Here is a 24,959-nt window from a genome sequence, read left to right as displayed (position 1 = left end):
TGTGTGTGTGTGTGTGTGTGTGTGTGGGTGTGTGTGTGTGTGGGTTGTGTGTGTGTGTGTGTGTGTGTGTGTGTGTGTGTGGTGTGTGTGTGTGTGTGGTGTGTGTGTGTGTGTGTGTGTGTGGTGTGTGTTGTGTGTGTGTGTTAGCGGGGGGGGGGGGGGGGGGAATTGGGAGGTGGAGGCAGAGAATAATGGGAGTGGAGAAAGAGAGAGGAAATGAGGGGTGGGAGACCGAGAGGAAGTGAGGGGTGGGAGACCCCACCCTGTCACACCACTTTTGTTGTAGGCCACCAGCCACCACGATGAAATGAAAACAAAACAAAAAAAAAACAGGAGATGTATAAAAAATGAGACAGAGAAATAAGGCACAATAGTTCCTTACTGAGCACATTGACCAGAGATGTGCGGGAGATGATTCCGTAACTGCTCTCCGATCGCCCGACTTGACACTTATAGGCCGCATCATCCTGTAGAATGCAGCCCTCTATCTGTAGGTGATTCTCTCCTAGGAAGGCCAGCAAAGGTCAGAGGTCAGAAGCAGTCATGTTCAGCGGCTCAATATTGACAGAATTTGACCAGTTTAATAATTAAAATTTACATCAGGCGTGGATGCTGTTCAAAAATGCCATATATTAAAAAAGGAGAAAGGAAGACCAAACTTTAATTTAGTTAAATGTGATATATCACCTTCCAGCAGGACAGCAAAGTGGTTTACAATTTACAGAATTGCAAAACAAACCACAAACAGCAGACTCAGACTTATGACAAAGAATACAGTATATGGGAGAGGGGGGGAGACTTGAGAAGAGCTTGTGTTACCACCCCTCTCGGCTGGACTGTAGTGATATGCTCCCAGATACCTGTTGTTGTAGTCGTGGCGAATATCCAAGGAACACACACTCACAGCCGAGGGAGTAGAATAATAAACTAACCTCGTCCTTTACTCTCAAAGAATAAAGGAGGAAAAGAAGCTAAATTTAGGATTTGTTCCTGAAATGGAAGAACCGCACTTTCAGATTTGCAAATTATTCTTTTTCTTTATTGAATACAAATGCAAGCAAATTTTCATTCAAATAAACTCAAATTCACAATTAGTGTGTAGCTTAATAGAACTGCACTAACATATTCAACATTCCAATGTAGAACTACATGTATACAGTTAACTTTTTCTGTTTCTTTCAACAAAATCACCTAAAAAGGCAGAAAAAAACCTTTTCAGATAAATATTTAAATTGTCTTTTTATCAAAATCAGATATTTGTTTATTTGAGTCTTTATGGGTATTATGAATGTTTGTGCAGTGATCTCACTTGAACCCAGAACACTTAGGCAAGTCAGGAAAACATGGATTTTTTTTTTTATCTTTGATGTGTTCTGTTCTTTAGTTTTCCCTTAAAATGTTGTAACCAAAAAAACAATATGCCCTTCAACCCCTTTGCAAATGTCACTTAGCTGTGGTTGAATTTATTTAGGTGAGGTCTTTCTTGCGTTGGAGCTCAGCCGGAACCCTTCAGAGGATAATTCCCCGATCTCTTCCTCCTAAACCTCACTTATAAAGAAATAATCAGGGAAGCAAAAGCTTAAACTCCCTGTGCTTGTTCAGGAACTGACTCCACTCTGGTGACAATTAAGCCATTCTCAATACTGTGGCCACACTCTCTAATTGAAATAAAATAAGTTAAAGGTTTTCTCACTACAAACCTATTTCTCACTGTTGTTTCCCTATTCTAAAATGAGTAGGCAGCCATGTGTCCACTTAGTACCTTCCATTACCTTAAATTCCCTATAGTTTAACCATCCATTCACTGTATGCAAAAACATACAGTACCTCTTCACCACTAAAAACCAAATTTAATATGGTTTAAATTTTCTCACAGCTTTCTAGTAGTACAGCTCTCTCGCCCAAAATGGTAAATCACTGTTTATCCCTTGAAATACAATGCTAACACTGGAACATTCACACTCACCTCAGCTCACTTTCAGTAACTGGCACATAAGCCTGTCTCTAAATTACTCTTCCTATCACTTATTTCACTTTAAAGCCATAAAATATATACTTTTATTTCTTACATTTCACACACTCAGCAAACGTTTTATTCCCTTTCTCTCCATGCTCACAGCCATCTCTCTCTCCATGTTCAGCCACAGGGTTGCCAGGTAGAAATTTTTTTTCCAGCCCAATCTGGGCCAGAAACCAGCCCAAAACCCGCCCAAACACAAACCCCGCCCCTGACACCCCCACCCCCGCGTCACCGGCCCCGCCCCCGCCGTCACCGGCCCCGCCCCCGCCGTCACCGGCCCCGCCTCCCATGTCATCGGGCCCGCCTCCCGTCACCGGCCCCGCCTCCCACGTCATCGGGCCCGCCTCCCTGTCATCAGCCCCGCCTCCCCGTCATCGGCCCCGCCTCCCACATCATCGGCCCCGCCTCCCACGTCATCGGCCCCGCCCAAAACGTCACTAACCCCGCCCAAAAACGTCACTAACCCCGCCCCCCGCGGCCGAAAAAAATCAAAAGCCGCCCAAAAAGCCGCCCGGAAGCCTAAAAAACCGCCCAAAAAAACCGCAACCCGCCGCGGGCAAAATTTCCCGCGGCGGGGCGCGGAAAACCGCCCAATTGGGCGGTAAAACCGCCCACCTGGCAACACTGTTCAGCCAGCCCTCGTCTTCAGTTCACACACGTCTCCCTAGCAACTCACCCCCCCTAGAGGAACATCTGACATCCCTCAACCAATCAGCTTGTCAGGAAAATACTGTTTTTTTCTCTTAGATGTTTTAGAATCTTGGCTGTTTTCCCTTCCCCCATAGAAGTTAATGCAAAACTTACTATATAGAGAATTTTAAAGTCAATTTTAACCTGACCTGTACCCAAAACAGCAAGAAACATTTTATAGTACAATCCCCACCTAATCATGGGTTATTTCTTGTAAAATAAAACCATATTTAAGAAACATAGTAACATAGTAGATGACGGCAGAAAAAGACCTGCACGGTCCATCCAGTCTGCCCAACAAGATAACTCATATGTGCTACTTTTTGTGCATACCCTACTTTGATTTGTACCTGTGCTCTTCAGGGCACAGACCGTATAAGTCTGCCCAGCACTATCCCTGCCTCTCAACCACCAGTCCTGCTTCCCACCAGGGTTGCCAGGTGGAAAAATTTTTTACAGCCTAAAGGAGCCCAAATCCAGCCCAAAACCCGCCCAAACTCAAACCCCGCCCCTGACACCCCCGCCCCTGCGTCATCACCCCCGCCCCCGCCGTCATCGGCCCCGCCTCCCCGTCATCGGCCCCGCCTCCCCCGTCACTAACCCCGCCTCCCACGTCACTAACCCCGCCTCCCAACATCACTAACCCGCCTCCCAACGTCACTAACCCGCCTCCCACGTCACTAACCCCGCCCACCGCGGCCGAAAAGCCGGCCAAAAAACCGCCCAAAAAACCGCAACCCGCCGCGGGCAAAAATTTCCCGCGGCGGGTCGCGGAAAACCGCCCAATTGGGCGGTAAAACCGCCCACCTGGCAACACTGCTTCCCACCACCGGCTCTGGCACAGACCGTATAAATTGCCCAGCACTATCCCCGCCCTCCCCAACCACCAGCCCCGCCTCCCGATCTTGACTAGCTCTGAGGATCCATTCCTTCTGCACAGGATTCCTTTATGCTTATCCACGCATGTTTGAATTCCATTACCGTATCTCACACTTTCTTCACTTAACTCTATTAAAAATTCCTAAACTAACTTTAAACCTTTTCCTGCCAGCACCATCCACCAAAACCCTGGAACAGCCCCCCACAGAGCCCCAGGAAAAAAAAACATTTCATATATCTTACCATATATTACACTTGTAGAAGTGTAGGAGTGGATCACTGAACACTGGATACTACTAAACCAACAGGACAACCCTCAAGCTCTGTGTATACTACTGATGGACTTTTACTTGTGCTTACTACCTCTGCTTCTGCCGTTTGGGCATACTCCATACATTAATGTATTGGGCATTTAAGTTCTCTTGTACTGTGCCTTAACCACAACTTGTCAGCTCCTGCTGCTTTAATGCCTATCTGTGGGAGACAGGATGCAGATGCATTAGATAAACAGCTTGTAACTGTAGTTGGCAAGGCTTGCACACAGAAAACCAAGCCTGCACTAGACGCCACATGAATAGATGGCCTTGGAGGGTGTTGCTAACCCCCACCCTGCATCTCTGAGCCTAACGACCTTATCTCCTCTGCTAGAAAGGAGCTTTGTATTATGTGTGTGTGTACAGCAAGATGCTAAGTTTCGTTCCCTAGCCAGTATCATTTCAGTATTATGAGTGTGTATGTACTGTGAACTACAAATGTGTAATGTGAGAACTACAAATGTTTACTGCGCATGTCAACTGTGATGTATAAGGGGCCTAATGCGCAGGCCCAGCAGGGAAGTATAAATGTAGGTGTCAGATGATTTCTGACACACAGTATCCTGAGAGAGAACTCAGTGCTGTTCATTGCTAGCAATAAAGCTGCATTGCTTTGGAACCAATTTGCCTTTCGTCTCCTGATTTCCGAGCCTGTTTCAGTGGCGAGCCAGCCAGGAGTACAAAAGGGAAATCGGATTATATTCTTTCCCCTCCCCACTGCAGCCGGATTGGGTCCCCGACCCCCCTCCCGAGAAGGTGGTGAGTGGCCACCGCTGATTTCAGCGTCCATCTCCTGGCGGAGGGCCGATCGATTCCGGCCGACTGAAAGTAGGGCTGTGTGGTTCCGGCAAGGCACCTTTTCCGACTCCGGAGAGAAGCGCACCGACGGCGCGGCCTGCAACGATGACGGACAGACGAGTATACTCAACGTAGTGACCGGCCCAGTAAAGGACCGAAGAAGAGGCTTGATCACCCTCTTAGCCAGTGACTAATACGGACTAGGTCCCGAAACCTCACTAGGCTTTTGGCGAAGGAACCGACGGGAGGGTTTCTGTGGCGTATGAAAGTTGTGTGAGTGGGCTTGCATTTCCGGGCCGGGAGACCGCGTTCCGGTCAGGCCGAGTGTTGACCCTTTGTGTCCGGTGGAACGAGGACCCCCTTACTCCTCCACCATCCTTTTCCCCCTTTGTCTGTCTCCTATCCTTTGGCACTCAGGTTAGGATGGGCGGGGGTGGATCCACACCTTTAGACTTAATGACGGAACACTTTAGCGAAGTGTTCGACCAAGATAAATGCAGTAGGGCCGGGATGATACAGCGATGTCAATTTATGTGGCCCGGGCTAGGGATTGCTGAATGGCCCCCGGAAGGGTCATTTGAGTATGAAAAGGTGGCGGCGGTCATGAATATTGTTATAGTTGAGGGGAACCCAGGCTGTCCCGAGGACATCCATATATAGAAGCGTGGTTGGATGTAGTCCGGGATCCGCCGGGTTGGGCCAATGCAAGGTAGAAAAGGCCGCCCTCATGGTGGTTAAACCAAAGAAAGGGGCGCAAAACTAAACTCAAGGCCCTGCAGACCCTGCCTTCGCTCTCCAAAACCCCGGCAACCCGTTGCCGTCCTGAAGGCGCGGGGACCGCCCCCATTAAGGCCGACAGCCCCCAGCATGAAGCCCCAGAGACCACGCCCCGCACTACCATCACTAAGACCAAGGCCACGCCCCGTACCACCAGTACACTTCCCAGAACGAAACCCCTGAAGGGAACCCGAGGGAAAGTTCAGGGCTCGCCCGAAAAGATACCTCCGAGGGCCCCAATACTTGCTACGACGGAGGCCTACGTAAGATGATGCTGCGCCCCCTCCCTATGCCCCCAATATATCCCGACCTCGTGGACTTGGCAGAGGGCCAGGATAACGCCGGGGCCTCCGAGTCCGCGTCGGACGCTGAAGACACTTCCCGGCCAAAAACCACCCGAGACAACAGGTGCAGGTCCTGCAACCTCCAGGAAGAGCCAAAGGGTAGTAAAGAAAATTACTCGATTCCCCCAATCGAGTCCGGTAAGCACCCTCCCTTCCAACCGGAGAGCGGAAAGTGACCGACCTATACCCGGTCCGGCAATCTACGACCTATACCCCTAACCCGACGGCAGGAGCCCAGCCCATCAGTCGACGTCTACAGCCACGTTCCCTTCTCCAGTGCGACCTGTATAACTGGAAACTGCATGGGCCTTCGTATGACCAGAAACCCGAACAGCTGATAGAGCTGGTGGAAGGCATCATATACAGTTATAATCCCACATGGGGTGACCTCAGGCAATTGAGCGCCCACATTCTGACACTGAAGAACGCCGTCTCCTACAACAGAATATGGAACAAGCCGTTCGGGACGCCAACCCGGGCCATGCCAACTTGCAGAACCCTCTAGACACGGAAGTGCCCACCGCGGTCCCTGCGTGGGACTACCGAACCGATGAGGGCCAAACCGTCATCCGCCGGTATCAGCAGGCATACCTGGCGGCCCTAAGAAAGGGGAAACAGAAGATTACCAATATGGGCAAAATCCACAATGTAGTCCAGCAGAAGAACGAAAGCCAGGGGATTTCCTTGAATGCCTTATGGACGCATTTAGGAGACATAGCCCGATAAATCCCGAAGATCCCAAAACGTCCCTACAGTGGTCATGAGTTTGTTAGTCAGTCAGCACCGGACATAAGAAGAAAACTCCAGAGACTGAAGGATTTGAAGGGATGAGTATCAGCCAACTGAAAGCCATAGCTGATCGCGTATTCGGATACCGTGACCAAGAAGAGAAGACCGAAGCCCGGAAGGAGTCGACCAGACGGTATGCGGAGAATGCGGATGTGCTGGCCACGGTGCTGGAAGAACGCTGGGGTCCAGACCGCGTGGCAGAGGCAGGGGCCGAAGGGGGAGAGGAACACGGTCCCCCATAGGACGCAACCAGTGCGCTAATTGCCGGGAAGAAGGGCACTGGTGGGCGGACTGCCCGGAGAAGCCACGAGACCAGAAGAGAGAGGAGGAGGACGACGATCCGCCCCAGAGGCCCCAGACAAGGACAACGAGGACGGGGCCGCGGCCGGGGACGAGTCGAACAACAGGAATGGCAGATGGCCCTTGACGCCACCCGGGACCATACTGCATGAAGGGACCGGGAGGGCAGAGTCCCCACTGACCCTCTGGTGGAGATCGGGTGGGGACGCAGTTGATGAAGGCCCTACTAGACACTGGGGCCCAACGATCTGTTCTCACCACTGCCATAGCCCCGGCCACGAAAGAAACCCATACCGATTGTGGGTGCCTCTGGGAAGTCACTCACTGCTCCCCTCCTCAAGGAACGCCAAGTCCAGATCGGAGGGACGATGGTGTCTCACCAGTTCATACATATCCCTGACTGTCCAGTCCCCTGATGGCCGAGACCTACTGTGCAAGCTCCAAGCCACCTTGAAGTTCAAGACTACGGGTGAAGTAGAAGCTCACTTTGAAGACCGACCGGTGACGCTTATCTGCCCTGTGCGGGAAGAATGGAGACTACACGCCCCCCTAATTGCAGGCCCTGACGACTGCCGTTACTGCCAGGACACCCCTTTCGCACGGCAGAGGAAGGCCCTAATGGCTGGGGTGCCCGACGTATGGGCAGAAGTGAACCCCGGCGGACTGGCCGTTAACGCCATCCCCATCTGGATTGAACTCAAACCAAATGCTCAAGTCGTCAACCAAGGACAATACCACATCCCTTATGCAGCCCGGCATAGTATGCAAACTCATCTACAGAAACTCCTTCAACAAGGGGTCCTTAAACCGATCAGATCGCGTGGAACACCCCATTGCTGCCCGTTAAGAAGCCAGGAACATCAGAGTACAGACCCGTCCAGGACCTGAGGAAAGTCAACAACCAGGTAGCCGACATAGTCGCCCTCGTACCAAACCCTACTCAATCCTAGCCCAAGTGCCAGCCCAGACCAAGTGGTATAGTGTCATTGATCTGAAGGACGCCTTCTTCTCCATCCCTCTTGCTGCCGCAGCCAGAAGTTGTTTGCCTTCACGTGGGAAGACTTACAGACTGGGAATAAGCAGCAATTTACATGGACCCCGGCTTCCCCAGGGATTCAAGAACTCGCCTACCCTCTTTGGTGACCAACTTGCCCAGGACCTGAAACGTATCAGGACGAGTACGGGCCGGTCGTTCAATACGTGGACGACCTGTTGGTGGCCCGTGAAACGTACACGGACTGTGCAGAAGCCACCCTTTACCTCTTGAAAACCCTGGAAGCCCAGGGGTACCGAGCCAGCCGAAATAAGGCCAGATATGTGAGATCGAAGTCGAGTACCTGGGTTTTCACCTCCGAGAAGGAACCCGAAGGCTCGGTACCCCCCGAACCCAAGCCATCCGCAACCAACCCACTCCTGCAAATAAGAAGGAATTGCGGGCATTACTAGGAGCAGCTGGGTACTGCCGGATCTGGATCATTAACTTCGCTGTTCTGACCCAAGACTTGTACGCCAAACTGAAAGGACCTGAACTCGAGGGCCAAAACCTCCAGTGGGAGAAACACGAACTGAAGCCCTTCAGGACCTAAGGAGGCCCTTGTGGCCCCACCAGCGCTCGGACTGCCAGATGTGACCAAGCAGTTCCACTTGTTCATCGACGAAAAGAAGGATTGGCACTTGGAGTCCTTACCACACTGGTCGGCACCTGGCAACGCCCTGTAGCATATCTCTCCAAGGGCATGGACAACGTGGCACGAGGATGGCCGGGGTGTCTCCGAAGCATTGCGGCGGCTTGTCTGCTGATACACGAGGCCAATAAACTCACGTTTGGCCAAACCCTCTTTGTGACTACACCCACACCATCCGCGGCCTACTCGAGAGCCACGGACCCAGATGGATGACCAACTCCCGATTGGTCAAATACCAGGCCCTCCTGTGCGAAAATCCGGAGGTACGGATCCTGGACACAACTAACCTTAATCCCGCTACTCTCCTTCCGGCCCCTGAACCACCACTCCACGACTGTGAAGAGGTAATGGCCACTGTGCATTCTAGCAGACCTGACCTCAAGGACCAACCCTGGCAAGGGGGCATCACCCTGTTCACCGATGGAAGCAGCCAAGTAATAGAGGGAATTCGAAGAGCTGGCTATGCTGTTGTGTCTGAGGACCATGTGATCGAGGCTATGGCCTCTGCCGCCCGGAACGTCAGCCCAGAAGGCGGAACTGATCGCCCTCACCAGAGCCCTCCTGTGGGCTGAAGGAAAGGTTGTTAACATCTACACCGATTCCAAATACGCCTTCCTCACCCTCCAGGTGCACGGGGCCTTGTACAAAGAGAGAGGATATCTAACCGCTGAAGGGAAGGGGACTCGCAACGCCACTGAGATCTGTCAACTACTCGAGTCAGTGTGGAAGCCAAAGAAGTAGCTGTGATGCATTGCAGGGCCCACCACGGCCGGACGGACCCTATCGCCCGGGGAAACCATACGGGCGGATGATGCAGCAAAAAGGGCAATGTCAACTCCCTTACCTCTCTCATTCCTCTGACCCCGTACTCGTCCTTCACCTCCCCCAAGAGACCCCCATTCTATGCCCCACAAGAAATTGAGTGGGCCCGGCAAGAGGGCCTGGGAGTCGCGAAATGGCTGGTGGGTACTACAGGATGGTCGGATATGGATACCCGAAGCCTTGGCCTGGACGGTGGCCAAAGAGGCCCACAACCGCACCCACCTGGGCAGGGACACCCTGGGGGCGCCCTGCTCGAGAAGACCTACTACATCAACAAGCTGTCCCTGTGGACCAAAAACGCTTCCAGCCAATGCGCGACTTGTGCTCGTAACAACCCAAGGACGGGACCCGGTCCTACGCCAGGACATGTCCTCCAGGCACCAGCCCCTTCACGTCTGCCAGATTGACTTCACGCATATGCCCACCAGCCCGGGGCTACAAAGCCATCCTTGTCGCCGTGTGTACCAGAACGGAAATGGCTAAAGAAGTCACCTCCTTATTGATCCATCACATCCTGCCGAGATACGGCCTCCCTAAGCAGATAAACTCCGACAACGGCCCTGCATTTGCCAGCGAAGTTACACAACAGCTCAGTACAAGACTGGGCCTCGATTGGAAGTTTGCATTGTGCTTGGAGACCCCAGAGCAGTGGAATAGTGGAGGAGAGCTAACCGATCCCTGAAGAACCAGCTAGCCAAGCTATGCCAAGAAGCCAAAGCCAAATGGCCCGACCTGCTCCCACTGGCCTTGCTGCATCTTAGGTGCACCCCCAAGGCTACAGGCCTTACTCCTTATGAGATGATGTACGCCAGGCCACCACCACTACCCTCCTTTCCCGACTCCTTGCAGATACAGGGCGAGAGCTCCTTAGTAAAACAGATGAAGGCCCTACGCGAGGTAGTGCAGGACATCCAACAGTACACTGAGAGTGTAGGTCCCCTGGTCCTTACTAGTCCTACACACCAGTTTAGGGTGGGGGATGAAGTCTGGGTAAAGGAGTGGGATGAATCTGACTGTCTAAAGCCCAAGTGGAAAGGGCCCTCCCTTGTTCTCCTAACTACCCCAACCGCTGTTAAAATTGCAGGAAGTCCCGTGTGGATACATTGGACCAGGCTGAAACCCGCTGCGCCTACCGGCGGCACACCTAAAGTTTGGACTGCCCGTCAACATCCTGACGCTCCACTACGGCTGACCCTAACGAGGAAGTGAGCCAGGTCCATGCCTACCCAACAACAGAAGCTCAGCTACTGGACCCACTGCGTCTTTGGCTCCCTGTTTATTGGAGCCGTCATCCTAAGCCTCCTTATCTTCCTACTGCAGAGACTTGGATACCTCCCCCCGTACATATGATGCTCAACCTACTCCTCATCATCCTCCTTTGCCCAGCCCCGAGCCATCCTACCACCCTGAGCCAGAACTGTACTGAGTGTGTGCGCTCAGTACGTCACCGCATAGAGGGGGGATATCACCTGGTCACCACCCTCATTCATCAATCACAGCCTCCGGAAGGCGATTGCCGGTCCCTTCCGGTCTGTGCCATTACGACCCCGACTGGACCCCAACAGTTCCACAGGTGCCTCCAGAACAACCTCACTATCTGCCACAGCCCAGTCAAGCCAAGATACTACAATGTCACCCTCAGTGTGGGGCTCCCTCAGTATGTCGGATCTATGGGAGTCCAGGGAGATGGCGTCCTGTATTACGTAAATTCCACCCGCATTATTGCAGGTGGTACTCAAACTGTGGCTACCCTTACCTTTGACGTTTGTGTTGCTATAGACAGACACCCCTGGTCCCACAAGTGCGGAAGTCTAGCTTGGCGCAAGGCCTACGCGAATGATCACAAGTATGTTTGCCCCCTTACCTTAGACGGAAGATATGGATCCCCTTGGTCTTGGCTACCTTGTGCAGCAGACACCCGGACCTCGGGATGGGAACGAGTGTGTGCCTACACAGGAGGCGGATACCCCGGATGTCCCGGTCTAGGTGAAATTCGCAGGGGCTCTGACAACACCGTGCTCCTTGAATGGCCGCTAAGGGGACCTGGGACCCCCTGGAGACAAACTTGGGGTTTTGGCATCGACGGGGCCGGAACGGACCCTATAACCTTCATCACCATCAGCCAGAGCCATGAGGAGAAGGCACCCACACACTATCAGACCACGGTTGTCGGGTACCAGGATGTATTCGACGAAATTGCTCGCGCTGAGGAGGCAGCGACTAAGTTCCCCATTTCTCCCGAAGCTCGGAACATGTTCCTCAACCTGGCCGAAAACATTGCCCTCTCCCTAGGAATTGCCAATTGTTTCGTCTGCGGAGGCACCGATATGGGTGAGCAATGGCCCTGGGAGGCGAAGGAGATTCACCAGCACATATGGGACGCCCTCAACGCTACCAACATTACCTTTCCCCGGCATCCGAGGCCTTATGAATGGGCTCTGAGGACCAACATCATAGGTACCCTCTGCGCTAGCCGGGCTCCCTCGAAGCGCTATTCCGTCCCAGTGGGAGATTCCGCTTGCACGGGGGTCCTCCAGTTTAATGGAAGCCGAACCACTTGGTGGCAAACGGACAACCTGCCCGCCCCGGTGCCCATTTGGACCGGACCCACACTGAATACAACCTGGACATACGGGGGCAACGCCTCCCTTAAATGGATAGCCCCGGAGGGCTACTACTACATTTGTGGTCGCAGGGCCTATGAGCAGCTCCCAGCCCGCTGGTACGGCACCTGTCTCTTGGGCACCGTCCGACCTAGTTTCTTTCTCCTGCCCCTGCGCGTAGGCGAGACGTTAGGTATACCTCTCTATATGGAACAGGGGCCTGGAAACATAGGCAGGCGTAAACGGTCCCCTCGAGACAGCAAGCCCAAGGTCCAGATAGGAGACTGGAAGGACAACGAGTGGCCACCAGAACGTATCATTCATTACTATGGGCCGGCCACGTGGGCTGAAGATGGCACGTATGGGTACCGTACCCCTATCTATATGCTGAATCGCATTATCCGTCTGCAGGCGGTGCTCGAAATACTCACTAACGACTCGGCCCTTGCACTTAACGTCCTGGCGCGACAAAACACCAAATTGATTACCGCAGTATACCAGAACCGCCTGGCTCTTGACTACCTCTTAGCCCAGGAGGGCGGGGTGTGCGGCAAATTTAATCTCAGCAACTGCTGCCTGCAGATTGATGACCAGAGTCACGTCATCAGGGAGATCACTGACCGGATGGTAAAGTTGGCTCACGTCCCTGTCCAAACTTGGAACAGCGCCTGGGATTGGACATCCTCTTTAACCGACTGGCTACCGACCTCTGGGAGTCTCAAGAGTATCCTTGTCATGGGTGGCCTGTTCTTGTTGTCCTGCTTACTAATACCCTTGTCTCTCCCCCTTGTTTTCAGGTGTCTCCGCTCCACCATGGAAAGCATCGCCGACCGCCGGGCAGCCGCCCAACTTATGGCCCTCCAGATGTATTCCCCCATACCACAATCAGATGTGGATGAAGCAGAACTCTGTTCCCCCGAGGCTATCAACGGGCCGATGCCCTTGTGACAGCATAAGTCCGGCTACAAAGGGGGGGGGGGGACTCCACTAGGGACCCTCCGTCTCAACCCCGGCGAAGTAACCAGCGGCTGCGCAAGGGCCTAAGGCTCTCTTATTGCCTCTCTCTGCTAACTTTTCTTGTCTCTCTTTTCCCTTCCAGGGCTTATGGAGATGATACTCTCCACCAGAATGGATGTTCAAGTATCAAAAGGGGGGAATTGTAGGAGTGGATCACTGAACACTGGATACTACTAAACCAACAGGACAACCTCAAGCTCTGTGTATACTACTGATGGACTTTACTTGTGCTTACTACCTCTGCTTCTGCCCGTTTGGACATACTCCATACTTTAATGTATTGGGCATTTAAGTTCTCTTGTACTGTGCCTTAACCACAACTTGTCAGCTCCTGCTGCTTTAATGCCTATCTGTGGGAGACAGGATGCAGATGCATTAGATAAACAGCTTGTAACTGTAGTTGGCAAGGCTTGCACACAGAAAACCAGCCTGCACTAGACGCCACATGAATAGATGGCCTTGGAGGGTGTTGCTAACCCCCACCCTGCATCTCTGAGCCTAACGAACCTTATCTCCTCTGCTAGAAAGGAGCTTTGTATTATGTGTGTGTGTACAGCAAGATGCTAAGTTTCGTTTCCCTAGCCAGTATCATTTCAGTATTATGACATGTGTATGTACTGTGAACTACAAATGTGTAATGTGAGAACTACAAATGTTTACTGCGCATGTCAACTGTGATGTATAAGGGGCCTAATGCGCAGGCCCAGCAGGGAAGTATAAATGTAGGTGTCAGATGATTTCTGACACACAGTATCCTGAGAGAGAACTCAGTGCTGTTCATTGCTAGCAATAAAAGCTGCATTGCTTTGGAACCAATTTGCCTTTCGTCTCCTGATTTCCGAGCCTGTTTCAGAAGGGCAACTAATTCATTCACTTAAAAAAAAGAAAAAAATCTAACTAAATTTGTGGCTGAAAATTAGCCACTCTTTTTTAGTTGCTAGGTTTTAACCAGCCATTGCAACGACCTAGATTAACTGACTAGCACAGAAAGCCAGCTAACCTTCATCCTGTGGCCTCACTTCATCCCTGGACCACTCAGATGTGAAATGCTAAATGTAGTCGCTCAGCATCAGCACATTTTCATAGACACTGATGTTATCAATTTTCAGATGACTTTTGGGCTCATTTTCAAAAGAGAAGGATGTCCATTTTTCGACATAAATCGGAAGATGGACGTCCTTCTCCCAGGGACGTCCAAATCGGTATAATCGAAACCCGATTTAGGACGTCTCCAACTGCACTCCATCGCAAGGATGGCCAAAGTTCAAGGGGGCATTTCAGAGGCGTAGCGAAGGCGGGACTTGGGCATGCCTAACACTTGGACGTCCTTGACCCATAATAATAAAAAACAAGGACGTCCCTGACAAACACTTGGACGTTTTCACCCATATGTGTTTTTATTACGACTAAGGCACAAAAAGGTGCCCGAAATGACCAGATGACCACCAGAGAGAATCGGGGATGACCTCCTGTTACTCCCTCCAGTGGTCACTAACCCCCTCCCACCCTCAAAAAACATCTTTAAAAATATGTCGTGTCAGACTCTATGCCAGCCTCAGATGTCATACTCAGGTCCATGACAGCACATTTAGGTCCCGGGAGCAGTTTTAGTGGGTACTGCAGTGCACTTCAGACAGGCGGACCCAGGCCCATACCCCCCCTACCTGTTACAATTGTGGAGAAAACAGCGAGCCCTCCAAAACCCACCACAAACCCACTGTACCCACATCTAGGTGCCCCCTTCACCTATGGTAGTGGTGTACAGTTGGGGGTAGTGAGTTTTGGGGGGATTTGGGGGAGCTCAGCACACAAGGTAAGGGAGCTATGTACCTGGCAGCAATTTATGAAGTCTATTGCAGTGCCCCCTAGGGTGCCCGGTTGGTGTCCTGGCATGTCAGGGGGACCGTGCACTACAAATGCTGGCTCCTCCCACGTCCAAATGGCTTGCATTAGGACATTTTTGACATGGACGTCTTTGGTTTCGAAAATCGCCGAAAGTCAGAAACATCCTTGTCTAGGGACGTCCAAATCTGGGGACGTCCAAATTTAAGGATTTGGATGCCCCTGACGGTATTTTCGAAATGAAAGATGGACGCCACTGGATTTTGCCGTTTTGCAAGGATGTCCAAATCGCAACTTGGACGTCCCTTTCGAAAATGCCCCTCTTTGACTGTCAGCCCCAAGGTGTCTCAAAGTATGGGACACTAGTAGATATGTGTTCATTTGAAACGAATCAGCCATACAAGAAAATGACACCATTTCATTTCATCTGATTTATATACCTCTTTTCTAATTGCATAATTGTATACAAAAATCAACCATACCATCTAATATAACATTAAACACAACAGTAAATAAACACTCAGGGGTCGACATTCAAAGCAATTTAACTGGGCAGGAGAGACTCAGTACAGAGGGCGGCTACTAAAATGGTCAGTGATCTTCGACATAAAGAGTATGGGGACAGACTTAAAGATCTCAATATGTATTCTTTGGAAGAAAGGCGGGAGAGAGATATGATGGAAACATATCTACGTGGCATAAATGCACAGGAGGCAAGTCTCTTTCAATTGAGAGGAAGCTCTGGAATGAGGGGATATAGGATGAAGGTGAAAGGGGATAGACTCCAAAGTAACCCGAGGAAATATTTCTTCATGGAAAGGGTGGTGAATTTGTGGAAGGGCCTCCCGGTGGAAATGGTGGAGATGAAAACAGTATCTGAATTCAAGAGAGCTGGGGAAAGTGCATATGATCTCTAAGGGAGTGATAGGGAGAGTAGATGGCATGGATGGGCAGACTGGTTAGGCCATATGGGAGCCAATATGCGATTTAAGTGAGCAGAAGCCTCTTCTGCCCACTTAAATTACTTCCTGCCGCCAAAGTGGGGATATTAAGCTGCAGATCAGGGGTGGCACTGGGAAGGAGCCCAAGATTATACCCAAGGTTATGCAGGTGCTGGCCATATTCAGTACCAGCACTCGCATAGCTAAGCAGCTTAATTTAGGACAGCTCAAAAGCTGTCCTAAATAAGACTGCTTAGCTATGCGGGTGCCAGCATTGAATATTGCTGGCACCTGCATAACTTTAAAAAAAAAAAAAACCTGCAGCTCTCTCCCATCCCCCCCTGTCAATGCTCCCTCACCTCAGCCTTTGCCAATAAGAACCCATTCCCCCGGAAAGCCCCCACCCCCCCCCTAGCCATCCAGGTAGGCCCCCCTGGGGCCCTGGTGGTCCAGCGGTTGTCACTGGGGCAGGAGCATAGCCCCTTGTACCACCTTCCAAAATAGCTGCCATGACCTCTTGTGGCAGCTCTCAGTACCACACAAAGTACCACGAGCCACCACAAAAGGTCGCGGCAGCTATTTTGAATCAATGCCGCAAGGGGGCTGTGCTCCTCTCCCTACCAACCACTGCTGGACCTGGATGGCTGGGGGGATTTCAGGGGGGGGGCGCTTCTTATTGGTTAGGGCTGGGGAGGGGAATGGAAGGAAGGACATCGTCGGGGTGTAGGAAAGGACACTTGGGAATTTTTTAAAATTTGTATGCAGGTCCCAGCCCAATATTCAGCCAGGCCGTATAACTGTTATGCAGGTCCTGGCTGAATATCGGCCAGGCCCAAGTAAGTTCCAGCACCCACCCTGCCCAAAATTATCTACCGATATTCTGTGCCAGTGCCCGGATGTGGCCCCAGCACTGAATATTGGGGAATAATTTAGCCGACGACAATCAGCATTTTTAAAAAACTCTGACCGCTTCCGGCTGAATATCAGGGGGGGGGGGGGGGCGGGGGCTCGTGGTATTTATCTGCCTACATTTTTCTTTGTTTCTATGTAAACATTTCACTTTGTAAAATGTTGTTCAGGATGGACATCTCCATTGTAAGGACGTAAATCTGGATGTCTTTCCTGTTCAAAAATTGCTGTGAGATGGATTTTTTTTCTTTTTTGGATGTTAAGAGCAGGATGTCCCAATTCAACTTGGACGTTCTTTTAAAAATGCCCCTCCTAGTATTTTTAAGCAAATTTGAGAATATTTAAGTGTTTTTTTAATGATTTTGATTTTGAAAAAAATTGTCAAGAACCTGGTAGGTGCACACAATCAGCAGTGATTCACACAGACCTTTTTAAGTGATAACAACATTTTAAACTACATTCTTCCAGTTTTGGAGAAGATGGTTTAGAAGAACCTCATAATATTCTATTATTAAGATGGCCAGTATGAAGCAACAAGAATGTCTTAAACTGTATCTCAAACAATCTTCTAGATGACTCAAGATATGACAGGAAAAGTGGAAATGCATATAGGAGACCATTCCTCATCAAGAGGTCAAAATATCGGGGGTCACGTGATGCTGGCAGGCTGAGAGGATGCTTGTAAGCCCTGGTCCGCTCCGCGAGTATTTCTCACCTGCAAATTTATCTACTTCTTCTACCCCCACGGGGGCGTATTACACCTGATCCTGCGCAGAATTTCTTGAAGTTTTGGAGGACAGAGCCCGATGCCTGACTGCTGCGGGGTGACGGGGCATGCCAGCGAAAACGCCACGGCCTGCTCCGGACTGCGCACCAGTATCTACTTCCAAGATGGCGACCCCCCCCCCCCCCCACTCACACCGCTGTGGTAACTCTACAGGAGGAGGCAATACGAGAGCTGACAAAGAAGCTCACGGCTGTGCTCGATGACCGACTGTCAAAGTTACAAGCGTCGGTGGATACTATAAATGAGAACTTGGAGAGGCAAGCGGTGCACCTCCAGGAAGCAGAGGAGCAAATCAGCCGACAGGAGGATAGATCGGAGACCATAGAAGGAAGAATGGCGGCGATGGAGACATTGACAAAAACACTCTCCCAGATGACAGATGATTTAGAGAACAGAAGCTGGCGTAGTAATATCCGGATTATCAGCTTGCCGGAATCTGTACAGGACAGGGACTTAAGGGATTTTGTTGTCAGATGGCTGCCTGAACGCTTAAAAGTAGAACACTTACAGGGCCAGATGCGTGTGGAACGTGTGCATCGAGTGGGGGTAGTTAGAGATGCGGATCAGTGCCCGAGGCCAGTATTGGCAAAAATTCTGGACTACTCTGACAAAGAAAGGCTAATGCAAGCACATAGGGTGGCCCGGTCAGTGGATTACAACGGTGCGTGCATCTTGTTGTTTCAAGACTATTCGGCTCGGGTATCAGAGCAGAGGAGGTGAATGGGATAACACTGCAAGATTCTGCACGATAAAGGGATTCGATTTGCATTGCTGTACCCAGCGAAGGTGCGTGTGACACACGACAACAAGACCTTATTTTTCACTGACCCTTTGGATCTCAAAGCATTCATGGACAGGTTTTAGCAGAGCACTGTTGACCAGAGGGATCATTCTGAACTGAGATGTATGGACCGGGTGAGGGGAGAGTTGTATTCGACATTAGCAATTTGTAATCTAAGGATCTAGACTGTTAGATAGCACCAGGGGGCACTGTAAATGATGGCCGTGGTACGCGGAATTAATACTGGGGTAACAGGGGAGTTGGACCTACTGACTGTTGAACTTTATTATTGAGTTGGCTGCTCGGCTATACTGAGTATCGAGGAGCTGGTTTGAGAAAATTACCCTAGGCACTGTTGCCGTTCTTATTGCTGTATTAAGGATGGGGGTGAGCCTTGGGTGGGGGAGGGGTAGTTGGGAGCAGGGAGGGGTAAGGGTTGTGTGGAGGCGGGTGAGGTATGAATGTTGGGGCAGTTGCTTGGGATTTGTTGTGGGGGCAGATGGGTTTGGCTGATAGAGAGGGGGGGAATGAGGGGGGAGGGGGGAGTTGTAATTGAGGTCAGGGTATGGGGACAGGGGTGGGATGGATGGTCTCCACAAGAGGGAGGATGGCTAATGAATAGATGGGACATAGAGTTTGGGGGGGGGGGGAAGAGAGCCATTAGAGGGGCCTAGCTGGGGGGCCCATCTGACTCATAAGTACATAAGTATTGCCATACTGAATATACATTCGGAGCATAAAGACTGCACAAATCTAGCTTTGCCCCCTGTAAGACACCCGTGACAATTACCCACCTCCCCTCAGGGTCTTGAATAATGTCATGTAACGTGAAAGCCAGGGATTTCTTTATCAATACCGCCACGGTGCCACCCCTCTCTGGCAACCACTAAAGGAGGCAAAGAAAAGTTCCCCCACCCAATCCCTATGTAGCTTAACATCCTCTCTACCCGTTAGGTGAGTCTCCTGTAATAGTGCCACATCTACCTTCAAACGCTTTAAATACTGTAAAAGTTGGGTTCTTTTCACAGGAGAGTGGATCCCATATACATTCAAAGTGAGAATTCTAAGGTTTGCTAGAGACATTCCACTCCCTTGAGTACTACTCACATATGGTCCATATGTTCACGCTTTCCAAAAATACTAGGACTAGGGGGCATGCGATGAAGCTACAATGTAGTAAATTAAAAACGAATTGGAGAAAATGTTTCTTCACTCAACGTGTAATTAAACTCTGGAATTCGTTGCCAGAGAATGTGGTAAAGGCGGTTAGCTTAGCGGAGTTTAAAAAAGGTTTGGACGGCTTCCTAAAGGAAAAGTTCATAGACCGTTATTAAATGGACTTGGGGAAAATCCACTATTTCTGGGATAAGCAGTATAAAATGTTTTGTACTTTCAACTTCGTTCAAAGTTGGCGGCGTTGGATGAATATTCCATTGTATTAGGAGGTGATTTCAATATCACAAGTGACCCTTCCATTGATTGTAAGCCGCCTAGACAACCCTTGAAGGAGCATGCCCATAAGGGATTTAACTATATGATTGAGGAGCTGGCATTGGTAGACCTATGGCGCCTTCTGCATGAGGAAGAGCGAGATTTTACTTTTTTTCACACCCACATCAAGTTCATGCTCGACTGGACTACGTGCTGATATTGGGAGCGTTGCTGAGTGCTGCGCAGCAGGCGTTTATTGGAGAGGCTGATGTGTCAGATCATGCCCCAGTGTGGGCTGACATCTGATGAATTCCAGGATGAGGTCAGTTCGGTGGCATATGAATCCAGGACTGTACCAGAGTAATGAGTTCAAAGTTTATCTAAGAAAGGCCTGGCTGGAATACGAGGCTGAGAATAGGATGGAATATGTTGGGTCGTGGGTATATTGGGAGGCAGTTATTAGAGGGAAATTTATTGCCTATACAACATCGGAGCGCAGGAAGCAGGATCAGGATTTAGTGTTGGCAGGGGGTCGACTCGGTGATGCGAGCCGGAGGTATATGGCTCGTCCGGAGGAGGAGAACAAGCAAGTTTATGGAGAGTGGAGGAAGGAGATGCAGAGGTTATTGAATGCACGAGCCCTATATAGTATCAGACTTTATAAGTATAGGCTCCACAGGTGGGGCAACAAGACTGGGAAGTTATTGGTCCCTGGTTAAGCTGCATTCTGGTAAAGGTTATATTGCTAGGCTGAAAGATGCAGGGGGAAGGATTATTAGCTCTCAGGAAGCTATACAGGGCGAATTCTCACGATTCTATGCCTCTTTGTATGAATCAGGCTTTTATCCGGGCCCTGAATGTGAGGCTTTTTTCCAGCACTTGCAGCTTCCGAGCCTGGCTTCGGAGCAAGTAGATAAGATAAACGCGCCTATAACGGGGAGAGAAGTACAGGAGGTGATTAAGCACTTGAAGCTGGCAAAGGCACAGTGTCCAGATGAACTGAGTTTTATAAAATTCTGCAAGATCTTTGTATACCCTCATTTATAGGAATGTGCGATAGTATTCGGGACTCTCAGATAATGGGTCCATCATTAAATCATGTTTTTATTTCTGTGCTGCCGAAGCCAGGAAAGGACCCGGAGTTGGTGGGATCCTACAGACCTATCTCATTAATAAATCAAGATCTTAAGATTCTGGCAAGTATTCTGGGTAATCGTTTAGGAGAGTTTCTTCCCTTGCTGGTGCATCAGGACCAGGCTGGATTTGTCAAAGGGCGCTTTGCATCGGTTAATATTTTGAAGGTTTGCAGGATTTTGCAGGAGGGGGCGTGTAGGTCGGGGGATGCCATAGAGGGGCATTTTTGACCGGGGACGCCCATCTCTAAGGGCACTCATCTCCGAGGACGGTGCCATGAAGGGGCGAGGCCGATCGTATTTTCGAACGAGATGGGTGTCCATCTTTCGTTTCGATAATACGATTGGGGCCGGCCAAATGTCAGAGATGGCCGGGTTTGAGATGGCCGGCCTCGGATTTCGCCGATATTGGAAACCGAGGCCGGCCATTTCAAACCCGGCCAAATCCAAGGCATTTGGTCGTGGGAGGGGCTAGCATTTGTAGTGCACTGGTCCCCCTGACATGCCAGGACACCAACCGGGCTCCCTAGAGGGCACTTCTAAAAATTAAAAATAAAATAGCTCCCAGGTACATAGCTCCTTTACCTTGGGTGCTGAGCCCCCCCAAATCCCCCCCAAATCCCATTCCCCACAACTCTACACCATTACCATAGCCCTAAGGGGTGAAAGGGGGCACCTACACATAGGTACAGTGGGTTTGGGTGGGTTTTGAAGGGCTCCCATTTTCCACCACAAGTGTAACAGGTGGGGGGGGGGGGGGTGGGCCTGGGTCTGCCTGCCTGAAGTTCACTGCACCCACTAAAACTGCTCCAGGAACCTGTATACTGCTGCGATGGACCTGAGTATGACATTTCGCCGAGGCTGGAATAGAGGCTGGCAAAAAAAAGTTTTTAAAGTTGTTTTTTTGAGGGTGGGAGGGGTTAGTGGCCACTGGGGGAGTCCGGTGGTCATCTGGTCAGTTCAGGCACTTTTCTGGGACTTGGACCTGAAAAAAAGGGACCAAATAAAGTGGACCAAATTCTCGCCAGGGACGCCCTTCTTTTTTCCATTATCGACCGAGGGCGCCCATCTGTTAAGCACGCCCAGGCACGCCCCTGTCCCTTCTTCGCTACCCTTCTGACATGCCCCCTTGAAGTTTGGCCGGCTCCGCAACGGACTGCAGTTGAGGCCGGCCAAAATCGGCTTTCGATTATACCGATTTCGCCGGCCTTGAGAGATGGCCGGCCATCTCCCGATTTGTGTCGGAAGATGGCTGGCCTTCTCTTTCGAAAATAAGCTGGATAGTGGCCAGTTTAGATGCTGAGAAGGCTTTTGATAAGGTCTTATGGGAGTATATGTTTTGGGTTCTGCAACGATTTGGCATTTCAGGAGCCTTTTTAGACTGGGTGCGGGTGTTATATAGTAACCCAACGGCTCAATTTCTTATCAATGATGCTCTCACAGCCAGCATCTCTCTGGGGCGGGCTCTCCTCACTGTTGTTCGTTTTGACCCTGGAGCCCTTGGCTGCTCGGATACGACAGGAAGGGGGGGGTGAAGGGGATTAGAATGGGTAAAAATGAGTATCGCATCAACATGTTCACGGATGACATGTTACTGCTGCTTGATGACGTAGCGACTTCGTTACCTGCAGAGATGGAGCTTATACAGATGTTTGGAGTCTTTTCGGGGCTGTGTGTTAATTTCGGGAAATCTGAGGCTCTAGTTGTCTCGTCTCCCTGCTTTAGCACTACACTGGCGGATTTCCCGCTGATTTGGGCCCACACAGGGATTAAATATCTGGGAGTTTATCTTAGTTCGGATTTTGACTGGATGTACAGGAAAAATGTCATAGAAAAACTGGAGGCGGTTCGTCGGTTGTGTGGACAGTGGAAGGATATACCGGTAAATTTTAGGGATCGCATAGCACTGGTTAAAATGGTGCTACTTCCCAAGATATTATACCCCCTTCAGATGCTCCCTTTGTGGGTGAAACGGCGAGAGGAGGGGCTATATCGCAGCATGGTGTGTTCATTTATTTGGCATGCTAGGCGTCCTCGCATTGCTTTTGCTAAGCTGTCTAGACCCAGCAGGCAGGGAGGTTTACGCCTTCCAGATCTTAGGATGTATAATGTGGCAACTCTTTTACGGTGGATTCACGAATGTCACTCTAAGTACTCCAGGTATGCGCCACCGGGTTTTTGGCAGGGGTGGTGTGCTCCCTTTGATGTGCTTTCTGTCTTAGGAGGTTGGCGGAGATCTTATGGTAAAGTGCTGGGGAAAGCGTGGAAATGGTGGAAAGGAATTATTGGGGGTGCAGGGAAGGGATACCCGTTCTTCTCCCTTGTAGACAACCCTGGGTTCCTGGCCAGGCAGGGGGGCTTTCTGCTCATGGGCTCAAGGAGGATGCCAGTATATAGGACATCTGCTGGAGCTGGGAGATTCGTCTTTTCCTACCTTCAAGACCATCAGACGAGCATGGCACCTGTCTCAAAAGCAATTTTTTCAATTTTTACAGGTGAGGGATTACTGTTCAAAGTTGGCACAAGTGGCGGGGTCCCCGGTGGGATTCACGGCCCTTGACAAGGTGTTTCTAGCTATGCCAGCCTCCTCAAACAGCCTTTCCCAGTGGTATCAAACTATAATGAATTGGGGGGAGGGGGCTAGGTATCTGGAAGGGTTGGCATCATTGTGGAGTGAGACAATTGGTGATATAGTAACAGGGGAACAGAAGGGGGAGGCATTTGAGGCTATTTCTAAAGTCACTCCTAATGCGGCCCTGCAGGATATCCAGTTTCGAATACTCCATAGGGTGTACATTACACGGCAGAGGGGTAGGGAGATGGGACTTTGGGAAGATGATCGATGTGTGAAATGCCATGCTGCGGTGGGCACCTTACTACATTCCTTTTTAGAATGCCCAGAGCTGACACAACTGTGGACACACTCCCTGGCGACCTTAGAGTGATTGCTACAGCAGCCTTTTGAGTGGACATATAACCTGTTGTTGCTAGGAGAAGTAAGACATCTCGGAGGGGCGGGTCTCTCGGAAGCTCAGTGCCAATTTGTATTATTGGCCACCCTATTGGTTAAACAGTGCATTTTACAATCATGGGTGGATCCGTCTCCCCCACTGCTAGCCAAGTGGCATGGCTTAATGAAGGAAATGGCAGAGTAGGTAGAACTTCAATATTCCCTTAGCACCTCTAGGAGGCAAAATGTGTTTCGAGACCTTTGGCGGATGTACTCCCTGCCAAGCCCGGGTACGGGAGTGAGTCTTCCTTAAGGCTAGTGTGCCTAGTAGTCGGAACTCCATTTGGAGACGGTGATATGTGGAGAATAGGGACAGGAGAGGGAGGGGGAAGGGGGGATGGGGGAAGGGTGATAATTATAAGAAAAGTTGGAGAGAAGCGATTTCGATGCTTGGTTTGGTTACTGTTTTTTAAGCTGGGCTTTATAGATTTAGCATTGTTGTCTGGCAGTTAGACCAGTGGGGTGTTATTATTAATGCAGAGCATCATACGGGCTTGTCATGTTTTGTGCAATTTGTTGGTAGTTGTACACTGCAGCTTCTGTTCTGACTCAAATAAAGATATTTTCAAAAAAGAGGTCAAAATATCATGTACGAGACACTGAGCTGCTGGTCTCATACAGCAGAAAAGAATGCATTTGGTATTTTCTGGTGAGGCAAACAGATACACAGCTGGGGTTCCCCATCTGTGGGAGAGAGACTGAGTTACTGACCAGTTGAGGGACCGTTTGTGTGGATCTAAATTGAAGCTCAGGGGGTCCACAATCTAATTGTTGTCACCTGGAAGGTAGGAGACTTGAAGGTTGATCTGCATAGACAATGCAAGGCTCCAAATCTTCAGTGCTTCCTAGCATAGAGGGTAAGAACCTGAACATCCCTTTTATTTATGTAAAACATTGTTACTTGATTATGCAAACGAGAACTGTTTCATCCCTCAGCCAAGGTCAGAAAGTTCTGAGAGCATTAAAAATAGTCCATAAGCCCAGAGTGGACAGATTGGATAGGCAGGAGGATGCATCTATGATAAGAATCACTAGCTGTTGCAGCTGAAAAGAACATCCCTCTTGAAAATTTTGTGGCCTATGCCAC

At 50.3% G+C, this 24,959-nt stretch overlaps 1 protein-coding gene across 2 annotated transcripts in view; it reads right to left on the bottom strand.

Annotated features, from left to right (window-relative positions):
• The window catches only part of NPHS1 (NPHS1 adhesion molecule, nephrin), a 387,780-nt gene that overhangs the window by 289,643 nt on the left and 73,178 nt on the right, over positions 1-24,959 (bottom strand). The window contains exon 4 of one of the 2 annotated variants that reach the window (XM_030213102.1): positions 383-505. The exons of the other annotated variant lie outside the window; for it this stretch is intronic. Within the exon in view, the coding sequence (XP_030068962.1) occupies positions 383-505 (123 nt within the window). The remainder of the gene's footprint in view (positions 1-382; positions 506-24,959) is intronic. 2 annotated transcript variants of the gene reach the window in all.

This window comes from Microcaecilia unicolor, chromosome 8 (genome assembly GCF_901765095.1).
Source record: "Microcaecilia unicolor chromosome 8, aMicUni1.1, whole genome shotgun sequence".
Taxonomy (NCBI): domain Eukaryota; kingdom Metazoa; phylum Chordata; class Amphibia; order Gymnophiona; family Siphonopidae; genus Microcaecilia; species Microcaecilia unicolor.
This window is presented reverse-complemented; position numbering and strand designations above follow the sequence as displayed.